Source organism: Camarhynchus parvulus, chromosome 13, assembly GCF_901933205.1.
Source record: "Camarhynchus parvulus chromosome 13, STF_HiC, whole genome shotgun sequence".
Lineage (NCBI taxonomy): Eukaryota > Metazoa > Chordata > Aves > Passeriformes > Thraupidae > Camarhynchus > Camarhynchus parvulus.
Genome location: NC_044583.1, coordinates 2,092,750 through 2,112,640, shown reverse-complemented (window position 1 = coordinate 2,112,640; position 19,891 = coordinate 2,092,750). Strand labels below are relative to the sequence as shown.

Sequence of the window (19,891 nt, the reverse complement as noted above, 5' to 3'; positions counted from 1 at the left end):
AGGAAGGAGGTGAAAAAACAAGAAAATATCCAGGATCCCAATTTTCTTTTCTTGCTGGGTTTTTTTTTTTTTCCTGGTAATAATTTAAACACTGAGGGGATGAGAAAGAAAGGCAAGGAGTTTTAAAATATTGAAGAGACAGATGGAGGTGATGGGAGGTAAAATGGCAGCACTGAGGGGTGGGACTCGGGCAGGAATGGGGGGCCCAGCACCAACCTGAGCCCTGCAGAGCCGCACAGGGAAAGTCCTTATGTAACTTCTACAATTTATATAACTGCAAAAATTCCTCCAGGGGCCTTTCCTGAGAGAGAGCAGAGCTTTTTATGGGATCAGGGTGAGCTGACCCGGAGCTGGAGCTCTGAGGGGATGCCTGGGGGTGGATGGAGCGGAGGACAGCCAGGATGGGACACCCAGGGAGCCTCGATTTTATTACTGTCATTAATATAAATCTATAAAAATAAATGAAAAATCTATTTTAATATTTAATATATATATATATAATTTATATATAGATAGAATTTTAATATATATATATATTTAAAAAATAGGGGCATGTCCCCCTGCATGGCAGGGGACACTGAGGGTGGCACTGGGCAGCAGGAGCTTGGCAGGGAAGTGGCGCTTGAGGCGAGGGAGTTTTTGCAGTGTTGCTGCACAAAAAGGGGGATCAGGAGAGGGGGTGCCAGGACAGCTCACCCCATGAACAATGGGGGACTGAAAAAATTGCAAAACCTGGGCTCTGGGGCTCCCAAAGCTGCTGAATTCCCAGCACACCCCGGTGACTCAGGGCTGGGAATGCACAAGAGACACAGCAGGGTGGCCCCGGGCTGGGCAGGACACGGGGAGAGCTGTGGGAAGGCAGGATTTGGGATAGGAATTGGGGCAGGATTTGGGAAGTAGGAATTGGGGCAGGATTGGGATTGGGGCAGGAATTGGGATAGGATTTGGGGTAGGATTGGGATAGGATTTGGGGTAGGAATTGGGGTAGGATCTGGGGTAGGATTTGGGATAGGGATTGGCTAGGATTGGGATAGGATTGGGGTAGGATTGGGATAGGATTTGGGGTAGGAATTGGGGTAGGATTGGGATAGGATTGGGATAGGATTGGGATAGGATTGGGATAGGAATTGGGGTAGGATTTGGGGCAGGATTTGGGACAGGACCTGGAATAGGATCTGGGATAGGATTGGGATAGGATTGGCATAGGATTTGGGACAGGATTTGGGATTTTGGCACTGCCAGGCCCAGAGCCCCGGGTATGGGGGGGCACTGCAGGGATGGGGGAGCCCCACAACAGAGGCAATGCATAATCCCTGATTCCTGATCCATTTCAGGGCACAAAACCCTGCAAATCCCCACTCCTGCTCCCAAAATGCCCCATCCAAAGCTCCCCAAAGTCTGGGGATGCTCCTTGCTGTGATCTCTGCCCGGGACCCCCCCTTTCCCCCCGCAGCAGATGGACACCCACTCCCAATTATGTTCCCGTCACAGGAAGAAGAAAGAAAGACAAATGTCCCCAAGAAAACTCTCGGGGAGGACAAAAGCTCCTTGAAATAGGAGCTGAGCTGTTTTTTCCAGGTTCCGAGCGGGGGCCGGAGGGAGGGGAAGGACAAGGGGGGGATGGAGCGGCGGGATGCGCACGCAGGCGCCGCTTCCCGTCTTTGTCTGCGAAAGGAGGTCACGGGGGGGTTCGGGGGGGCTCGGGGGGCTCGGGGGGTGATGCGGGGCCGCGTCAGCCGCACGTCAGGGCAGCAGCTGATCCCGGCGCCCAATCCCGGCGCGCTGAGCTCATCCCGGGAGCGGCGCCAGCGCGGCTCAACTGCGCGCACCTGGTGGATGCGAGCGACACTGCAGGGACACTGTGACAGCACGGGGGGCACCGGGAAACGCCCCCCTGCCACGGCCCGGACACCCCCGCGACCCCCACAAAGGCAGGAAGCCTTTGGAGAACTGCTTGGTCTAGCTCAGGGTTCAGGCAGGGGCTCCTCAGACGTTCAATTGCCCCCAAAAATCGCTCCTCAGTGGGGATGCCCCAATGGGAGCACTTTGGGGGTGCGCTGGGCGCTGCTGGCCCAGCAGGGCCTCCCAGTGCCTCCCAGTGCGCCCCAGACAGCGGCACTCAGCCCCACCAGTGACAGCCCCAGCGCTGCTTGCGGGGGCAATGCCCTGGGACAGGCAGGAGCTGGGGCCAGGTGGCACCTGCAGCTCCCCAAAAGTGAGGGGTGGCACGGGACTGGCACCTGGTGAAGCCACCACAGTGGCAGCAGTGATAGGGACAGCAGCAGGAATGGGGACACAGCAATGATGGGGACACAGCAATGATGGGACCGCAGCAGGGATGGGACAGCAGCAGGGATGGGGACACAGCAATGATGGGGACACAGCAATGATGGGACAGGAGCAGGGATGGGACAGGAGCAGAGATGGGACAGGAGCAGGGATGGGACAGCAGCAGGGATGGGACAGCAGCAGCTCCTCACTCCCAAAGATTGAGCCCTGGGTCACAGCCTGGCCTGGCTCCCACTCTCTTTTCCAGGTGTCCTCTGTTAAAAGCAGCCCAGCAGCCCCTCCAGCCAGGAGAACACCTGGGCCAGGCTGGCTGCAGGGGCTGCACCAAGCCAGGGGCCCCAGGGATGGTGCTGGAATGGCAGGGAAAGAGCTGCTGCACCCAAACATCAGCAAAAGGCAGCACAAAGGCACCACCAGTGCCTGGTGTGAGGTGCAAACACCGGCTAAACATCCCAGCTGTGCTACAGAAAGTTTGTGAGGTGGGAGAGTCACTGCTGAGATGGACACACACACACACTTGTGCAGTGACAGCAACAGCTTCTTTTTTATTGTAAGTTGTTCCTAAGTTTTACACTCTTAACAAAGTGTGATTTTAAGTCATTTGTTACATCAAAACAGCTCATTCTATTCATTGGACAAAGCAATAGTTTATTGTATTTTATTGGTACAAAGTAATTAATGGAAATAATGAATCAGCAAGAGTTCATAACAAATTATTAAGGCACAAATACTGCTCACTAAGGCAGGTGTCCTCTAACTGCAATATCCCTTTTGTGTCTGTTTTGTTGGTTTCCGTGCTAATGGCCTTGCTTTCTTCCTTGCTATGGATAAACTCACATTTTATCAATGTCCTCCCCTGCTAACTCAGTCCCTTGGCCTGCAGAGCAGCTGCTGAGCCCATCCACAGGCAGCTCCCTCCAGGCTCTGATAAGCAGATCTGGGAATCAGGGAAGGTACAAACACTTCCCAGAGCACCCCACCTGTACTTACAGACTGTGTGTGTGACATTGGGAATGGTTGCAGCTTCCAGGAATTGCAGGAACAGCCTCAAACCCCTGTCCCAGGGCTCACAGGGAGCAGGTAGCCCACCCATCCTGCAGAAATCACTCTCACCACAAAGTCCAGGGAGAAGGTTCTCCAGAAAGCAAAGGAACATTCATTCCCTGTCGTAGTTGAGATGGAGACAATACAAAGCAACACATTCCATTTTCAGAAGGCTTCAAACCTGTTTTTATTGTAGCATGCTTTTTATTCTTACAAACCTCATGAATTTACACTTTACTCATTGGTTATGAGAGACAAACAAAGTGCTCATTGGAACAGGCAGTTGCAGGTTTCTCTTATTTCTCCTTCTTTCTTTCTTGGTTTCTGTGTAAGTGACCTTGGTAGGAAATTCTTTCAGAGGTGAACATGGATCCTCTGATCAAGCTTCTCTCTGGCTCACAGAAGTTGCTGTAAAATCTCTTCCACGATTTCCCAGAGCAGTGCTGCTGCCAGAGCCCTGCCAGAGCACCTTGGTGCTGCCAGGGTGTGTCCCCAACACCAATCCAGGGAAATGAGGAGGCAAGAGCAGGGAGAAGGTGAAGGGAAGAGAGCCACCAGCTCCCATGAGGTAAATCAGGATTTGTTTAAAGAGAATATATTCACAAGGGTGTTAAATAGCAGAGAAGGGAGCTCAGTTATGCTGAGAGAGGAGCTGGGACAATGTCTGGCCTTGCAGGGGCTCCAACTTGACTGCAAATGCCCTGAACAATCCCTAACTTTGGATTGGCCTCACCTGGGGCAGGAGGAATGGGCCTGAGCCCTCCAGAGGAGCCTTTGACTCCGAATTATCCTGTGATGCTGGAAGGACCTGGTGAGCTCCCCCTGCTCCTTCTCCTCAGCAGAAACTTTTGGATTTACCAGCTCCTGGTTTGGGACAGATTTCTCCATTTTTCCTGAGAATATTCCAGAGGCACAGAGAAGTTTCTGTCCCTGTTTGCTGCCACTTCTCAGCCAATGTTGGCACATCAGGAACAGAAGGAGGGAGAGAGGAGCCACAGCTGCAGAATCCCAAAGGCCTGAGGGGACAGAGCTGGGGACACTGGGATGGACAAGGAAGGGGAGGGAGGTTTTGGCTGCAGAAGACCCTGATGCCTGCAGCCAGATATTTGTGAGCAAGGGGAAGGGGTGCCAGAGTATCCTGGGAATTCCTGAGGACATGGGAAGAGCACTCAGGGATGCTGGAAAGACAGGCAGAGAACCAGGAACAGGAATTTGGGGACAGGTCCCCAGCACTGCCAGGAAACCCCAAAGCTTCAGTCCCAAGAGAAACTTTGATTTGGGTCCACATGAGGAGCTCAGGGCCCTGAGCCCCAGCTTGGGGGAGTGAAGTGTCACTGCCCTGTAAAGGAATCTCCAAATCCACATGTCAGGAGTTAAATCCATCCTGGACCTGACCTCATGGACCTGAGGGGTCACTGACTTCCAGAATTGCTCTGGGTGAGCCTGGGTGAGGAATTCTGGTCAGATGGGTGAGGAATTCCTGGGGGGCTGCATCCAGGACTTACAGACAACATCCCCAGGTCCAAATGGGAACCAGCAACTCACAACTTATAATAGAAATAAAAATAATAAACATTTAAATCTAAACACAAAATACCATCTCAAACACCCTCCATACAACGAAATAACAACACCCTAAATACTTCCATAAACAATACCTACCTGCTTCCACCAACACCATGTTAAAACCAACAAAACATTCAGCCTCCTACTACACCACCACCTCTAATCACTGCTGTTATTACACCTTCCAGTTCTAATAATATACAACAACAAAAACAACTACCAATTCCTTGTGCAAAACAAAAAAATTCCTCAAAACCTAAAAAAAAAATCTTTACAACATACAAACAAAAAATTAATCTCATTTCCTCATACTCCAAAAATAATCTGAAATAATAATGCAAAAAATCCTTCAAAAAACACAGCAAATTCTACCAACTAAACAAAAATTTAAGAATTTTTTTTTTTAGTTATGCTGAGAGAGGAGCTGGGACAATGTCTTGCCTTGCAGGGACTCCAACCTGACTGCAAAATGCCCTGAGCAATCCCTAATTTTGGATTGGCCTGGTCTGACTTATGGACTGGTCCATACTGGGACCTGCAGTGACATCAGACTGGGGGGACTGTGTGGGGATCCCTTATCTGGGGCTTCCCACACTGGAAGGGGCTGATAAGAGAAGTGCAGAGAGACTTTTTATCAGAGCCTGCCATGACACGAGGAGGAGGAAGGGTTTAAACTGGAAGAAGGAGGTTTAGACTGGACAGAGGAAATGCACAATGAGGGTGGTGGGTGATGCTGAGAGTAATTAATTAGGGTTGTGCTTGGAAGGGAGATTTGAGCAGCCCCTGGCACTGATGGAGCTTAGAGGGAAGGTGGAGAGAGACTTTGAACCAGAGCCTGTGGTGACAGGACAAGGGTGAGGGATTTAAACTGAAATGGGAGCACTGGGGAGGGGGGACAGAGGATTTGTTGGGCCAGAAGTTCACACAGGGAAGTCACAGGAACAAACTCCTGGAGACAGCCAGACACAAAGCTGCCCCTGAGGGGCTCTGCAGTGCCCTGGCAGCCCCAGCCCAGCCCCCCTGCAGCACCTGAGCTGTCACTGACCTGTCCCACGCAGGCAGGGCTGAGCCCAGCACAGAGCTGCAGGAAACACCTCTGCTTTTCCTTCCTGCAGGTAATTCTGGCCCAGACGGAATCAAATCCACACTCCCCACTCCCATGGACATCTCCACCTAGGAAATTTGGTTAACACAAAATAACCAGGACACTCAGATGGGTCAGGGCCTGCCAAGTTCCCTCTTTGCTCAGCACAGAGGGAGGGAGAAGATTTAAGGCACTTTTCTATCCCCAAACTCTCATTCCCTAAAAGATCAGAGAAGGGGAAGAGGTGACACTCCCCTGGCTGTGCTGCACCTTACCCTGGCAATGGGGCACCAGCCTGGGCTGTGGCAGTGCCTGGGGGGCAGCAGGGAATGCTCCTGATCCCCTGGGCCCTCTGGCATGAGGGGAGTGAGGAACAGGGTTTGGGGGCTGAGAGCCAGGCCTGGCTGGGCAGCACCTCCCAAAATCAGCTCCTGTCAGTGCCAGGGTGTGCTACAGGGCAAGCAGGCCCTGGTGTGAGGTGTGAACAGCAGCTGAACATCTCAGCTGTGCTACAGAAAGTTTGGGAGGTGGGAAGTTCCCTCCAGGCTCTGATATGCACAGGTGGGAACCAGGGAAGGTACAAACACTTCCCAGAGCACCCAAAACAACAAGGATGTTCTTATCCCAATTTCCTACCCAGGCACAGATGTGCACAAAGCTCCCACCTCTGGGAACAACCTGAGCTCCAGGAGATGGTGCAGTGAGTTCATTAGCTTGGGGTTGTTCTGTTTTGGGGCTCACAGCCAGGACAGAGTCAGGTAAAGCCTGAAGTCAGGGAAAAAAGAAAGTACTTTATGTGATTCTTTATGGGAAATTAAGACAGAATATTCATTTCTCCCCAGGAGGGAATCTCTGGGAGATCCTGTGCAGATAGGGCAGTGCCAGCCTGGCCCCATCCCTGGTGCCAAGGGGTTTGCAGGGCACGGTGTGGAAGCTCACCCAGGGAAGTCACAGAGGTGCAGCAGGAGCAATCCCTGGCCCTGTGCCCTAGTGACAGCCAGGCCTGACAGCGCCCAGAACCCCCAGACCTTCCTGAGAACGCAGCCAGGACTCTGCTCCCACCCCAAACCCCTCTGTGGGGCTGCAGTGTCTGCACAGGGGCTGCAGCAGGGCCACGGAGCCTCCATAGAATCCCAGCGATCCAGCTGCCACCTGGTGTCCGAGCACAGCTCTGCACAGGGAGCCTCATGCACTGAGCTGAGAATTCAGCCTGGTTCAGGAGCAAATATCCTCCCATCAGGGGTATTGCCAGGGTTGGGGCAGCCCCAGCTGCTCTGGGCACCTGTGCCAGGGCCTGCCCACCTCCCAGGGAACAATTCCTATTCCCAACATCCCATCCAGTCCTGCCCCTGGCAGTGGGACCCATTCCCTGGGTCCTGGCACTCCAGGCCCTGCTGTTGCAGTCTGGCACTTGGAGAAACCCTCTCTGGCACTCTTGGTTATGACATTACCTTCCCACACGACATTTCCTTTCCCTGCTCAGTTCTCCCCCCTCAGCTGAAGGATCCTGACCCACCAGATCCCTCCTCACACAGGACCTTTGATCACCCTGCTCCATCCCCAGTCTAATTCTACCACAATTTATTTCTGAGGGGTTTCTCTGGGCACCCACTGACACCCTGACTTACTGCCTGCTTCATGTTTTAGTGACCAGAACTGCAGAACAGTCCCCAAAAGGGCTTTGGGACAGTGGGAGTGCAAAGTGCACAGGCTGTTATGGACACTGCAACTCAAAAATTATGGCATTTTAAATAACTGCAGGAAAAATCTCCTGAATTGGCTCTGCAGCTTCCTGCAAAGCTTTTGCTGGACTCAGAGGTGTAACTGGAGTGTCCACCCCTCCTGGCCTCTTGAAAGGGAGTTCAGGGTGCTCCCCTCATGTGCAGAAATGCCAAAAACTCACCAACATTTACTCTGAGGAGCAGCATTCCCTCCATTCCTTCAGACAGTGGATGACACTGCCCTGCCAGGGACATGCTCGACCCTTGGGAGAACAGGAGCCAAAAAGGTGTGGGGATGAAACAGACAAACAAGAGGTCAGGTAAGAAAAATACTGCCTCTTCTTTAATGTTCAAAGACATCAGTAAACAAACAGAACCGTACAGACAGAGGCTGAACCCCCCACCTCCCCTAACAGCACGTTCCAAACCACCACAGGTACCAGCTGAGCACTCAGGAGAAGGAGCAGCAAAATCTGGGATTGGAGGGATGGCCGAGGGAATTCTCTGCTGGGTGAGGGCAGGAACAGAGCACTTGCAGGAAAGCAGCTTCCCTCACCCAGCAGCAGAGCAAGATCTGCTGGGTACAGCCCAGAACTGTTTCCTCTCAGAGCAAACAGCCCAGATCTCTTGCTGACACACAGCAGGACCATGTGTGAACTTGGGGAACACAGCTGGAAGCTACATTACAGGTGCAGGACACACTAAGTACTGACCTGGGCAGCCAAACCTCTGTTGCACAGGGATTTAAGCTTCCCAAGGAATAAACACAACAGGGAGGTTGTGTCCAACTCAGCAAAGTGCTGCAGAACTCGTTTGTGAATGCAGATCTAGGTGTGGGGGGAAGGAATGACCTTATGCTCTGCACACATCCTTCCATCCACTCCACTGAGCTGCTCCAAGGACATCCCTACCCCACAACTGGTCTGATCCAATAATTCCTGGAGCTGTGGAGCATCAGCTGCTTAGCAGGGACAGCAGGAGCAGCTCTCAGTGCAGGCTGCAGAGGACGGCAGGGCGGTACCTGAGTGCAGGTCAGGGACAGCAGGATGGATCCCAAGTGCTGCAGAGAGGCAGAGATCGTAGGCACAGCTGCTCCAGCTCCCAGCTGGCTGGCAGGAGCCTGCATGGGAACCATGGAGGTGGCTCAGGCTCTGTGGCAGTCCCACAGCTGCCAGCCAGGACTCAGCAGGGCTCCATGCCCACAGCAGCGACAGCGGGAACTGTGACGCGGTGACAAGTAAGGAGCACACGTCACATCTGTGCCTCTCCAGGTGGCAGGAGCCTGCAGTGGGGCTGGCTCTGCTGCCACCACACGCAGTCTAAGATGGAGAGAGGGCTAAAGTGGCTCCTGCAGGGCCCAGTTGTGTGCTCCAAGCATCCATGTCCAAGGCGGGAGGCCCCGCAGCCCAGAGCCCTCAGATCTCCACGTCGCTCTCCTTGTCATTGTCGTGGTCACCGTCGTAGAACTCGTTGGGAGCTTCAGGCCTGGGGGGAGAGAAATCCCTGTCAGGGAGGGGACAGAGACCTGGAACCCCTGGGGCCTGAGGGAATGTCATAGCAGGAGACCACAGAAGCTCCTTGGGTAAAAACAAAAGACTCAGAAGTGAATTCCCTGCCCATGGGCTTTAAGGTCCCTGCCAACCCCAAATTCTGGGATTCTATGACTTGTTCTAGGACTCAGATGGATTCCTCTAAACCCCCTCCAGGGGCAGAAAGGGAAGCCCATTGCTCCAGAAGAGGCTCTGGTACCTGCTGTAGTTTTCCTCTGAGCCCCTCTCCTCAGGATCAGGCTCATCTGTGCGGTCGTAGCTGAGCAGGTCTGAGGGCACGTCGTGGATCTGCACGCTGGGAGCGTGGTTCAGCATCTTCAGGTTCTCAAATATGGTCTGCCTGATCTGATCCAGGTACTACAGGGACACAACACACAGGGATCACCACAGTGGCACGTGTCACAGCTCTGTCACCTGCCTGCATCACCTCTGTGCTGGCCAAGAGCAACACACTTGTGCAAAAAGTCACTTATCAGAGCAGAGTGAATTCAATCATTGCCACCCAAGCAGGAAACACTGACACAACCCAGTTGTTGTTTCTCATTGTTTTTTTTGCCCTGGGCTCTAGCTGGTTTCACAGGACAGAGCATCAACCACAGGGTTTTGGAAATCCCAAGGTGATATTGCAGCATGGCTGCAAGCACTCACCTGCCTGGAGTTCTGATTCTCAATCCTCGTGCTGACATCAGGGTGAAGGGTGAAGTCTGGAGCGAAGTACTCAAAGTACTCTGGGATGCAAGGAGGCAGAGTTAGAGCACAGAGGGCCAGAAGCTGTGCAGAGAGCACAGCTCACCCTCCCACCTGCCTGGGGGAGAGCAGAGCTTAAAAAGCACAGTGATATTCAACCCTGAGTGGAAGGGATTAGACAAAACAACAGGAAATGGTGCAAACTGAATCACACTGGACACACACAACTGTGTCTGCCCAGCAAAGTGGGTGGTGGGAGATCACAGAATGGTTTGGGTTGGAAGGGACCTTAAATCTCATCTCATTCCACCCCCCTTCCACTAGAGCAAACCCCACCCAACCTGGCCTTGGACACTTCCAGGCATGGCTAAGGCCATCTCCAAGGTCAGGAAGTGCTGACACTTTGGCCCTGGTCAATGCAGAATAGAACATCCCAAGAATTCCAGCTGAGCTCATAAGGAAAAAAAGCATCTCCAACTTACCACTGTAGGGGAGCTCATCACTAATTGGTTCATCCACGAGCAAGGAGGTTTCATAAGTCCTGAAAAGATGGGGAAAGAGGAGCTCAGTTCCCTGAAAGGGACATGGGAAATGCAGGGACAAATCCCACAGCAGTGCCCCTCACCAGGCAGAGGGGACTCACCAGCAGCGAGCCACGTTCCGGACCGTGTAACCTCCTCCTCCCAGCACCAGCAAGGGGATGTTGAAGCTCTTCACATACTCCACACACTCCCTACAAACCCAAACAGGAAAATGGCAGAGCTGGAAACTGCAGCACAGGTTCACGTGTCAGAAATGCCCCCCTGAACTCCCAAAAGCACCATGGCTGCTGTGATATACCTGGAGCTTCCACCCAGGAATCTCCAGCATGGGGTTGGGTTGGGAAGGACCTTAAGGCTTGTCTCATTCACCCCCTGCCATGGCAGGGACACCTTCCACCATCCCAGGCTCCTCCCAGCCCCAGTGTCCAGCCTGGCCTTGGGCACTGCCAGGGATCCAGGGGCAGCCCCAGCTGCTCTGGGCACCCTGTGCCAGGGCCTGCCCACCCTGCCAGGGAACAATTCCTCATTCCCAATATCCCATCCAGCCCTGCCCTCTGGCAGTGGGAGCCATTCCCTGTGTCCTGTCCCTCCATCCCTTGTCCCCAGTCCCTGTGCAGCTCTCCTGGAGCCCCTTCAAGCCCTGGAGGGGCTCTGAGCTCTCCCTGGAGCCTTCTCCTCTCCAGGTGAGCACCCCCAGCTCTCCCAGGCTGCCTCCAGTCCTCAGGACCATCTCCATGGCCTCTTTCATCACCCCTCTGCAGCACCTCATACAAAGCCTCATTATCAGACCTACTCTAGTTACACAAATGTTAAAAAAAACCCTCAAAAACTGCTGGCAGGCCAAAGCCAAAGCTCCAGCCTCACAGCAGAGACTCCTCAGAGTCCTTCAGGTGGTTTTTCTGAGCCCAGCCCTGCTGTACTTACCCATGACCTCTTATACTGAGGTTAAAGCATCCCAGCCGGTCACAACCCAGAGAATCAGCACCACACTGAGAATAGAAAAACAGAAAAACAATTTGGCATTGCTCTCCAGATCCACACCAGGGGACAGAAGGTCAAACAGACAGAGCCCTCTGAGCCCTCTGCAGGCATGGATGTGTGCACAGAGGTTTGCTTCCTTACCTGCAAGACTATGCAGGTAGGCTGATAGTAATCTACCACCTGGTTAATGACTGGCTGGAAGAGGTGCTTGTAACCTTTGGAGAGAGAGAGAGGTGGATTTGTCATGGCTCTGGAGCAGGAGGACCAGGAAAGCCCTGGGGCCAAGGGGAAAGGGGAGGGAACACCTACTTTGGTCATCGATGCCATCTCGGAGGGGCACGTTGAGACAATAGTAACGGCCACTCTCTGCACCAACCTCATACATGTCACCTGCAAAACAGGACAGGCACAACAGCCCTGAGGCTTCAGAGCTGTGCAAAGCCAGGTCTGAGCTGGGCTGAGTCCTTCCACCTAATCAGAACCCCCTTCTTACAAGCAACTACAGCTCGATTCCTCTCTAATCACTTTCTCCCACCATATCCCCCCCACAGCTTGAGTTTTGTGATTTACTCTTTTCTACTCTAGCAGAGCTTCGAAGGGATTCCTAAGCAGGTTCCCACTAGAAATTCAAAACTTACCTGTGCCAGGAAAGAAATAGTTGCCATATTTGTGAAAGGACACTGTCATGACACGATCTGTCAGGTAGAAAGCCTCCTGCACCCCATCCCCGTGATGGATATCGATGTCGATGTACAGCACCCGGGGGTGATACCTGTGGAACACATCAAAGCTGGGGTTCCAGGCATCTGTACACACTCAAACATCCTCCTTTCATGTGCTTGGAAATTGGTATTTAAAACATTTTCTTCTGAGGTGGTTGGAAATGGATATTAGAACAAAAAGGTTTTAAATAGGGCCAGAAATGTCTTGGAAAATAACTTGTTTAAGCAGCTGGATGTTCACAAATTGCAGATTCTTGTTTCCAATGTGCTCATAGTTAATCTTTAAGAGCTCCAGTGATTTTAATCATATCAGGAAATGAAAGGCAAGCTGGCATGGAGGAGGTGGGAAATGGAGCACTTTGTCCCAGCTGGTGAGCACCAAAATTTCCAGGCTAAATTTACTGGAGAAGCAGCCAGAGACACAGAGACAGAAGCAAACTCAAAATGCAGTCACCTCTGCAGAAATGGTTCCTGGAAACAGGCAACAGAAGAACAGGGACATAAATAACATCCCATGAGGGGTAACTGGGCTGTACTTGAGGCCTCTTGTGCAGGGATAGCCAGGGAAATCCTGAGGTTCCAAACAGCAGGGAAGGGGGAACAAGAAAACCCAGTACATCCCATAAATCTGACTGAGAGCAAGTAAACTTGCCAGCAGTCATGTAACTATTGTTTGATCAACTCCAAATTCTTTTTAATTCCATGACAACTCGTCTGAAGTTCAGTGACAAGGAGGGCACTTTGAAGTACCAAAAAAAGCCCCAAAAAACCACCTCAGATCAACTCAAGAAACTAAAGGTATTTCTGTAACCTCTCCTCTCATTCGGAATTCATTTTTCACTTCATTTCCTGAAGTGAAAAATAACCTGACTCTTTTCTATGGAGACCAAGTATCCTTTGATCATCCATGTGCAGCCCAAATCCTGTTCTTAAGGCGCCCAAACAACTCCAGAAAGATTTGAGTCATTTTTGTGTCTCCAGTGAACCAAAACCTCACTGTGGCAAAAAGGCTGAGACTCAGGAGCCCCTGAAATGGGATTGAAGAACTCTTCTGTATCCCTCAAGCTCCCTGAGAGATAACAAAACATCTGACTCCAACAAAACTGGACTCAGATGTTCCAGCGCTCAAACCCTTTTGTGCATCTTACAGGTAAGGCCTCAACAAAAATGAAGTTTTTGGGCTTCCTGGATTCCAGAAAGGCAAATGAAGCAGGGAAAGAGAGAAAGAGCAGAGGGAAAGCACGAAGCAGCAAGCAGAGTTCAGCCCTGGGGCCTGTCCTTACTTGAGCAGCTCCAGGATGCCGATCACGATGTCGTTGACATAACAGAAGCCTGAAGCCTGGAAGAGAGAGAAACCCCAAGAGCTTTAGGATGAGATCAACAGAGCCCAGGCCCCAAAGACAAGAGGAATCCACAGCTCTGCCTCATTACCTCAAACTTTTTGGCATGATGGAGGCCCCCTGCCCAGTTTATGGCAATGTCACAGATCTAAGAGAGGAAAGAGAAATGAGTTTAAAGTGACAATATGGTGACAACAACTCTGTACCCTCCTTCCCACTGCCACCTGCCCATCCCAGGGGTCCAGAGCACCCTCCTGGCTTTTCCCCCTCCTCCTCCAAAGCTCCAGCTGGGTTCCACAAGATCAGCACCTCAGCCCCTTACCTTGTTGTTCAGCTGTGTTGCTCCCTGCAGGGAGGCCCCAGTGTAACGAGAGCAAAATTCAAAGAGGCCTGGAAACACTGGGCTGAAAAAGAAACCACATTCCAACTCAGAATCCTCATTCCTCCCCTTTTCTGCAGAGAAAAAGGAATCAAACTGGTCAGGGGTAACACCTGAGCAAGAATAAAGCTCAGTTCTCTGTGGAAGTGTTAATTTGGGATCAGGATCACTCTGAACCTGCCTGTAACTCACTGAGCCCCAGCAGGGGAGTGAGCTGCCTGCAAACACCGTGGGGAACACAGGGAATTTGAGAATGATTCCCAAAGCTTCCAAACCAGCCTTGAGAAGGCTTCACTGTTCTCAAAACCTGTCAGAGTCTGTCCTGCAGCTCTGCTGGGGTGTGCCCACAGCTGGGACACGATGAGACACTGCCTCAGGAGAGGGGGAGACTGTGACAGCTCCCAATCCCAGAATGATTTCAGTTGGAAGGGAACTTAAAGCTCATCCTGTTCTACCCCTGCCATGGCAGGGACACCTCCCACTGTACCAAGCCTCACTCAGCCTGGCTTTGGACACTTGGGAGGGATCCAGGGGCAGCCACAGCTGCTCTGGGCACCCTGTGCCAGGGCCTGCCCACCCTGCCAGAGAACAATTCCTTCCCAGTATCCCATCCATCCCTGCCCTCTGGCAGTGGGAGCCATTCCCTGTGTCCTGTCCCTCCAGGCCTTGTCCCCAGTCCCTCTCCAGCTCTCCTGTCAGCTCCTTCAAGTACTGGAAGGCCACACCTTCTGTAAGTATCCTTTCTCCATTCTTTAGTATAGCATTAATAGAATAGAATAGAATAATAAATTAGCCTTCTAAGAACATGGAGTCAGATTCATCATTTCCTGCTGGGAAGGATGAAAGTTTGACAAGAAAGTCTCACAGATAGGTGTGCTTAGCAGAAAGATTTTTGAATGTAGAATCTGAAGAAGGAATAGAGATGGAAGCAAGTTTAGATATAGAAGAAAAGAATTGCTGAGCCAGTCTTACTGGATAACCAAGGAGGCAAAGGGTGTGTTAGTTAGAAGGGGTTTTTATGGCTTAGAGCAAAGGATAAAGGATGTTTTTACCAAGCAAAAAAATAGCACAGGCAAACAAGGCAGCAAATGTTGCAAGTAGAAAAAAGGTCTCAGAATTTTCCACTGCAAGAAAACTGAAAACCAACTTCTAGCTAAAACTGTAATGTACTGACTTTTAGTGATTGGAGAACAGTAACATGAATATGGTAATGACAGGAGTTATGATAAGCTATAGATAACAGTTCAGGTATAGATTGGCTCTACTGTATTAAGATGCTCAGCAAAGAAAAGTCTAGAATGCATTGCAACCAAAGCCAAAGGGTCTCCAGGCCTGCCTGCAGCTGGAGCTGACAGCTGTGGGCACAGCTCTGTCACCCACGACCCTGGACTGCTGTAACCTCTTGGATGGAATAAACTGCATTTGGAAGAGCTCTCATTCAGGCTCTTACAATTTCCTTCCTGCCAGAGGGGACCCTGAAAATACCACAGGAGAGGGGGTTTGCATTTTCCATTTCAGAGGAGGCTCCTGCCTTCCCCAGCAGAACCTGGCTGTTCAAACCCAGCCAGCACAGGAGGGACACATCTTTGTGCTGCCCAAAGCAGGGCAGGAATGGCACACTGCAGCAGGGCCCTGGGCAGGGCAGGGCAGCCCCTGGGCACTCACCAGTCGTCACCCACGTTGAAGGCATTGAGGCTCTTGGTGAAGCCCTGCATGTTGTTGGGGCTCACCCTCTGCAGGAAGTCGATGTAATCCTCGGAGTGGAAGCGGCACATGTCGTGCTGGGAGGCCTGGTAGGGCTTGAACACCTTCCAGAGACAAAAGCAGCAGTTATTTCCCATCCAAACTCTGGCTCCTTGGGCTGGAAGGAATCTCGAGCTAATTGACAAGTGGACTGCACCAGGTACCTTAAAAATGTGCAAACACTGGTAATTGTATTCATTTAAATTCAGCTGCTCTATGGAACCTGCTCTCCTCTCATCTTTCCTTTCCTAAATCCAAATTCTGCCTCTCCTGACTGCAGCTCTTTCTTGCCATAAAATTTCTTCCTACCTCATGGCACATTCTCCTGCTTGGGCAGCAAAATAAACCACAGCTTTTCCTTCCCTGGGGGATCCTTCCTCCCTACTCACCAGTTTGATCTAGGGGTGCTTCTGATCCCTCTGTAAGATTTAACTGACAGGTTCCAAATTATTTGGGGAAACCTCCCAGGAAGATGGAAGAGTTGCATAAGTTTTGTTTCCTTTGGAAAGGAAAACAGGGGGAATGGCCAGGGAGGTGGATGGAGTCAGATCCAGAACCTTGTGACAACACAGGTTTGGCACTTGGGGCACATCCCTCAGGAGAGGGGAAGTTAAAAATCAACCCCACTGGGAGAAGGAATTCAATTGATAAGAGATCTTTTCTGTGATTTCTCTTATTTAAATTTCTCTTATTTAAAGCAACCACTTCATAGAAAAAGTGGAACATGAACATAACAGAAGATGCACAAGCTGGTCTCCAAAGGGAAATTCCTCAGGACAACTGCAGCATTGTAGGAGTGTCATATTTATAAAGCTTCCCTGTTTCATCTTCCCCAACACAGCATGTTCCTGTTTTCTGTGCTGAGCAGGAAACCTGGGCATTTTCAGAGCCACCATAAAGCAGAACAAGCCCATCTCCTCCTCTCCTTGTGTTTTCCATGTGGAATTTGGTGTTTCTCAGAGGCTGCTGCCTCTTACAGCTCAAACAGGGGATGAGGCAACTCCTTATTCCCATGGATCCCCCAGGAATTGTTCATTAAACCAAACCAGCCCAAAACCTCTGGCAAAGAGAGGAGAAATGGCTCCCACTGGACAGCCAGAGGCTCTCAGAGCAGGGATGTGGGGATCAAACAGAAAGGGAGGGAAAAGCAGGCTGAAGTGTTCACTCAGCTGCTGGCAGGGCACAGCTGGCTCCTTGCAGCCTTCCCAGCAATCCCACCCTCCTTCCTGAGCTGGGCAAGGGGGGAAGAGGCACAGCCAGCCCAGCAGCATCGCAGCCTTGGGCTGTAAGGAGGCAGAAACAAAGCAAGCACAACACCAAATCAGCAGGCATTTCACAGTCCCACTGCTCCAAACCCCTGGTTTCATTTCTCCTGACTTGGCCAGTCCCTGACTGCTTGGGGATGAAGATTTTCAGCTTCCCAGTGGCAGCTTGTAGAAAAGTAACCACCCAAAAAAGAATTTCAAGATTAAAAATGTAGAGCTCTGCCCACTGCCTCCTTCAGGCAGGGATTTGCCATTTACAAGTGTTAGGTCAGAACAGGATTTTTGGTTGTTCCTGCAAGGAAAAGCCCAATTCTGGGGAAGTGACTTGTGGAAATAATAATTTAAAAAAACTCTGGGGAAGTTTCTTCAGGAAATTACTTGTGGAAATAATAAAAAAAATAAAATCCCTTCTGGGGAAGTTTCTTGTGGAAATAAAAGAAAAACAAAACACAAACCTCTGGGGAAGTTACTTGTGGAAATAATAAAAAAAACCTCTGGGGAAGTTTCTTGTGGAAATAAAAGAAAAACAAAACAAAAACCTCTGGGGAAATTACTTGTGGAAATAATAAAAAAAAACTCTGGGGAAGTGTCTTGTGGAAATAAACAAAACCAAAACCAAACTCTGGGGAAGTTACTTGTGGAAATAAAAAACCCAACCAAACAAACAAACAAAAAAACACCAAAACACCTCTGGGGAAGTTTCTTCTGGAAATAATAAATAAAACCAAAAACAAACTCTGGGGAAGTTACTTGTGGAAATCCACACAATGACAGTAAAAATCTGTCAGAGAAACTTTGCAAAGGCTCCCCACAGTTCCCCCAAGTGCTGCATTTCCACACAGTCGCTGCCCTGGATGTAGTTTTATTAATTAAGGAAACTTTTCTCCTATCTAAACACCTAAAATTCTTTTCATGAATTGTATCTCTACAGTTGCCTGACCTCAGCAGCTCCTTGGAATCCACAGCTGCACCAACAGTGTGAGACTGAGCTCTAAAATCACCACTGAACCTGTCACCCATCCACCTGTGGGGTCCCCAAAGCTCTACAGCCATCACTGAGCACTGTCATCAACCCGTGGGGTCCCCAAAGCTCTACAGCCATCACTGAGCACTGTCATCAACCCGTGGGGTCCCCAAAGCTCTACAGCCATCACTGAGCACTGTCATCAACCCGTGGGGTCCCCAAAGCTCCAAACCCAGCACTGAACGCGTGCCCCACCCGTGGGGTCCCCAAAGCAGCCCTGGGGGCTCAGGTCAGAGCCTGGCTGACCCCTCGGGGGTGCCCTGCTGTCGCCCCCCAGCCCGGCCGGGACCACGCGTGGCTTACGATCATTTTCTTGTAGAGGCCGTAGTGCAGCACCAGGCTGTGCGTGAGCGCCAGGCGGTGCGGCTTCATGGGGTGCCCCGCGCCTGGAACGGAACCGCGCGGGGATTAACGGGGCCGCCAGCCGGGGCACAACGGCCGCTGCCGCCGCCCGCCGCGCTCCGCAGCAGGTCCGGCCTGAGGGGACGGGGGGAAGCGGGGAGAGGGGAGCGGGGGAGCGGGGACAGGGAGAGCGGGCAGGGCCGCGCCCCCGCCTCCAGCCGGCCCCGCCCGGCCCCACAGCAGCGCCTCCGCCGCCCCGCCCCGGTGCTGCCCCGGCCCCGCGCGGCCCCGCTCGCACCGTAGTGGAAGTTCCCCACGTCCGGGTCGTAGAAATAGGCCACGGTCTTCGCCATGGCGGACAGGCCGCGCCGCGCGCCGCGCTCCCGCTTACGTCATCAACCCGCGACACCCGCCGGACCCGGGACAGGGCTGGGGCGGGACCACGGTAAACCACACCTACAAAGGGGGCGTGGCTTGGTCAAGGGGCGTGGCCACCCAGCGGTCCCAGTGCCACCCCCAGCAGATCCCAGTGACTCCCAGTGTCACCCTCAGCCGATCCCAGTTACTCCCAGCAGATCCCAGTTACTCCCAGTGTCACCCCCGGCTGCTCCCAGTTACACCCAGCAGATCCCAGTTACTGCCAGGTGCCCCCAGTTGCCCCCAGCAGGTCCCAGTTGCCCCCAGCAGGCCCCAGTTGCCCACTGGTTTCCCTTCTGCAGGCCTGCAGCTGCCTCCCAGTCATTCCCAGTTACCTCCAGCTGCCTGCTGGTTCTCTGCCATAATTCTCCGTCTGCTCCCTCAGGTGCCACCATCATTCCTCCCTCCTCCTCACCCGCTCCCAGTCACTGCCAGCTGCTCCAGTTACTCCCAAAGAGCCCAGCTGGCCACTGGATTCTCTTCTCCAGGCCCCCAGTTCCCCCCAGTTTTCTCCCAGTCACTCCCAGCTGCCCCTGTCACCCCCACAGCCCCCACCCCAGGGCACAGGCGGTGGGCAGTGGGCTTCCCATGGGACACCCACGCCCTGATGGGGCTCACTCCATCCCAGTCCCTGAGGGATGGGGACCTGCCGCCACCAGCTGTCACCTCCAGCTGTCACCAGGTGCCACCCTGGGGGCTGCAGGCTCTCCGGAGCTTCGGGGAAAACCCTCTGGAGGCGCTGCAAGGCAGGAGGAGGACAAAGGCAGGGTGGGAAATCGCTGGGGATGAGGAGGCAGCCGGAGCTGACAGGAGATGGAAACATTGCCATGGTGTGGGAATGGCAGCACGAACCTGCTCCCTGGGGCTGGAGGGAAGGACAGACGGACAGAGCAGGAAGCCTGGGCCAAAGGCTTGGAAAACCAAGCCAAAATCAAGGCTTGGTCCTGCCAGCCTCCTGCTTGATGCTTCCTGCAGTTTGGGGTGAGGGGAGCTGTGCTGGAGCCAGGCTCCTCAGAGAGGGCAGCACCCCCAGAGCTGCCTGAGCATGGGCACCAGGGCAGGCGGGCACTGGCATGTTCCCTGGCAGCTCAGTGGGTGCCAGGCTGGCATTCCCAGGGCATGGAAACCTCCTGGAAGCATCAAGAGGAGCTTCCTGCCTGTATGGGGTGGGGCAGGGTGGGATGGCCGGGAGTTC

The 19,891-nt window shown here is 52.5% G+C and overlaps 1 protein-coding gene across 1 annotated transcript; it reads right to left on the bottom strand.

Annotated features, from left to right (window-relative positions):
* Positions 1 to 8,022: 8,022 nt before the first annotated feature.
* HDAC3 (histone deacetylase 3) lies at positions 8,023 to 18,687 on the bottom strand. The gene is made up of 15 exons (XM_030957637.1): positions 18,578 to 18,687; positions 18,241 to 18,323; positions 15,571 to 15,713; positions 13,849 to 13,930; positions 13,618 to 13,674; positions 13,470 to 13,525; positions 12,103 to 12,236; positions 11,774 to 11,854; positions 11,606 to 11,679; positions 11,408 to 11,472; positions 10,585 to 10,674; positions 10,424 to 10,482; positions 9,903 to 9,982; positions 9,454 to 9,611; positions 8,023 to 9,189 (listed from the first exon to the last, which is right to left on the bottom strand). The coding sequence occupies exons 1-15, from the start codon at positions 18,630 to 18,632 to the stop codon at positions 9,120 to 9,122; spliced, it is 1,287 nt and encodes a 428-aa protein (XP_030813497.1). The 5' UTR covers positions 18,633 to 18,687; the 3' UTR covers positions 8,023 to 9,119.
* Between the last annotated feature and the right edge of the window lie 1,204 nt (positions 18,688 to 19,891).

Excerpts from the sequence above, each read along its gene's own strand:
- HDAC3 (XM_030957637.1), bottom strand. The coding sequence starts at position 18,632 with ATGGCGAAGACCGTGGCCTATTTCTACGACCCGGACGTGGGGAACTTC. Across the intron at positions 15,714-18,240 it reads GCCTCTACAAGAAAATGATC|GTGTTCAAGCCCTACCAGGC; the intron begins GTAAGCCACGCG and ends TGTCTCTGGAAG. Across the intron at positions 10,483-10,584 it reads CGGAACGTGGCTCGCTGCTG|GACTTATGAAACCTCCTTGC; the intron begins GTGAGTCCCCTC and ends CCATCTTTTCAG.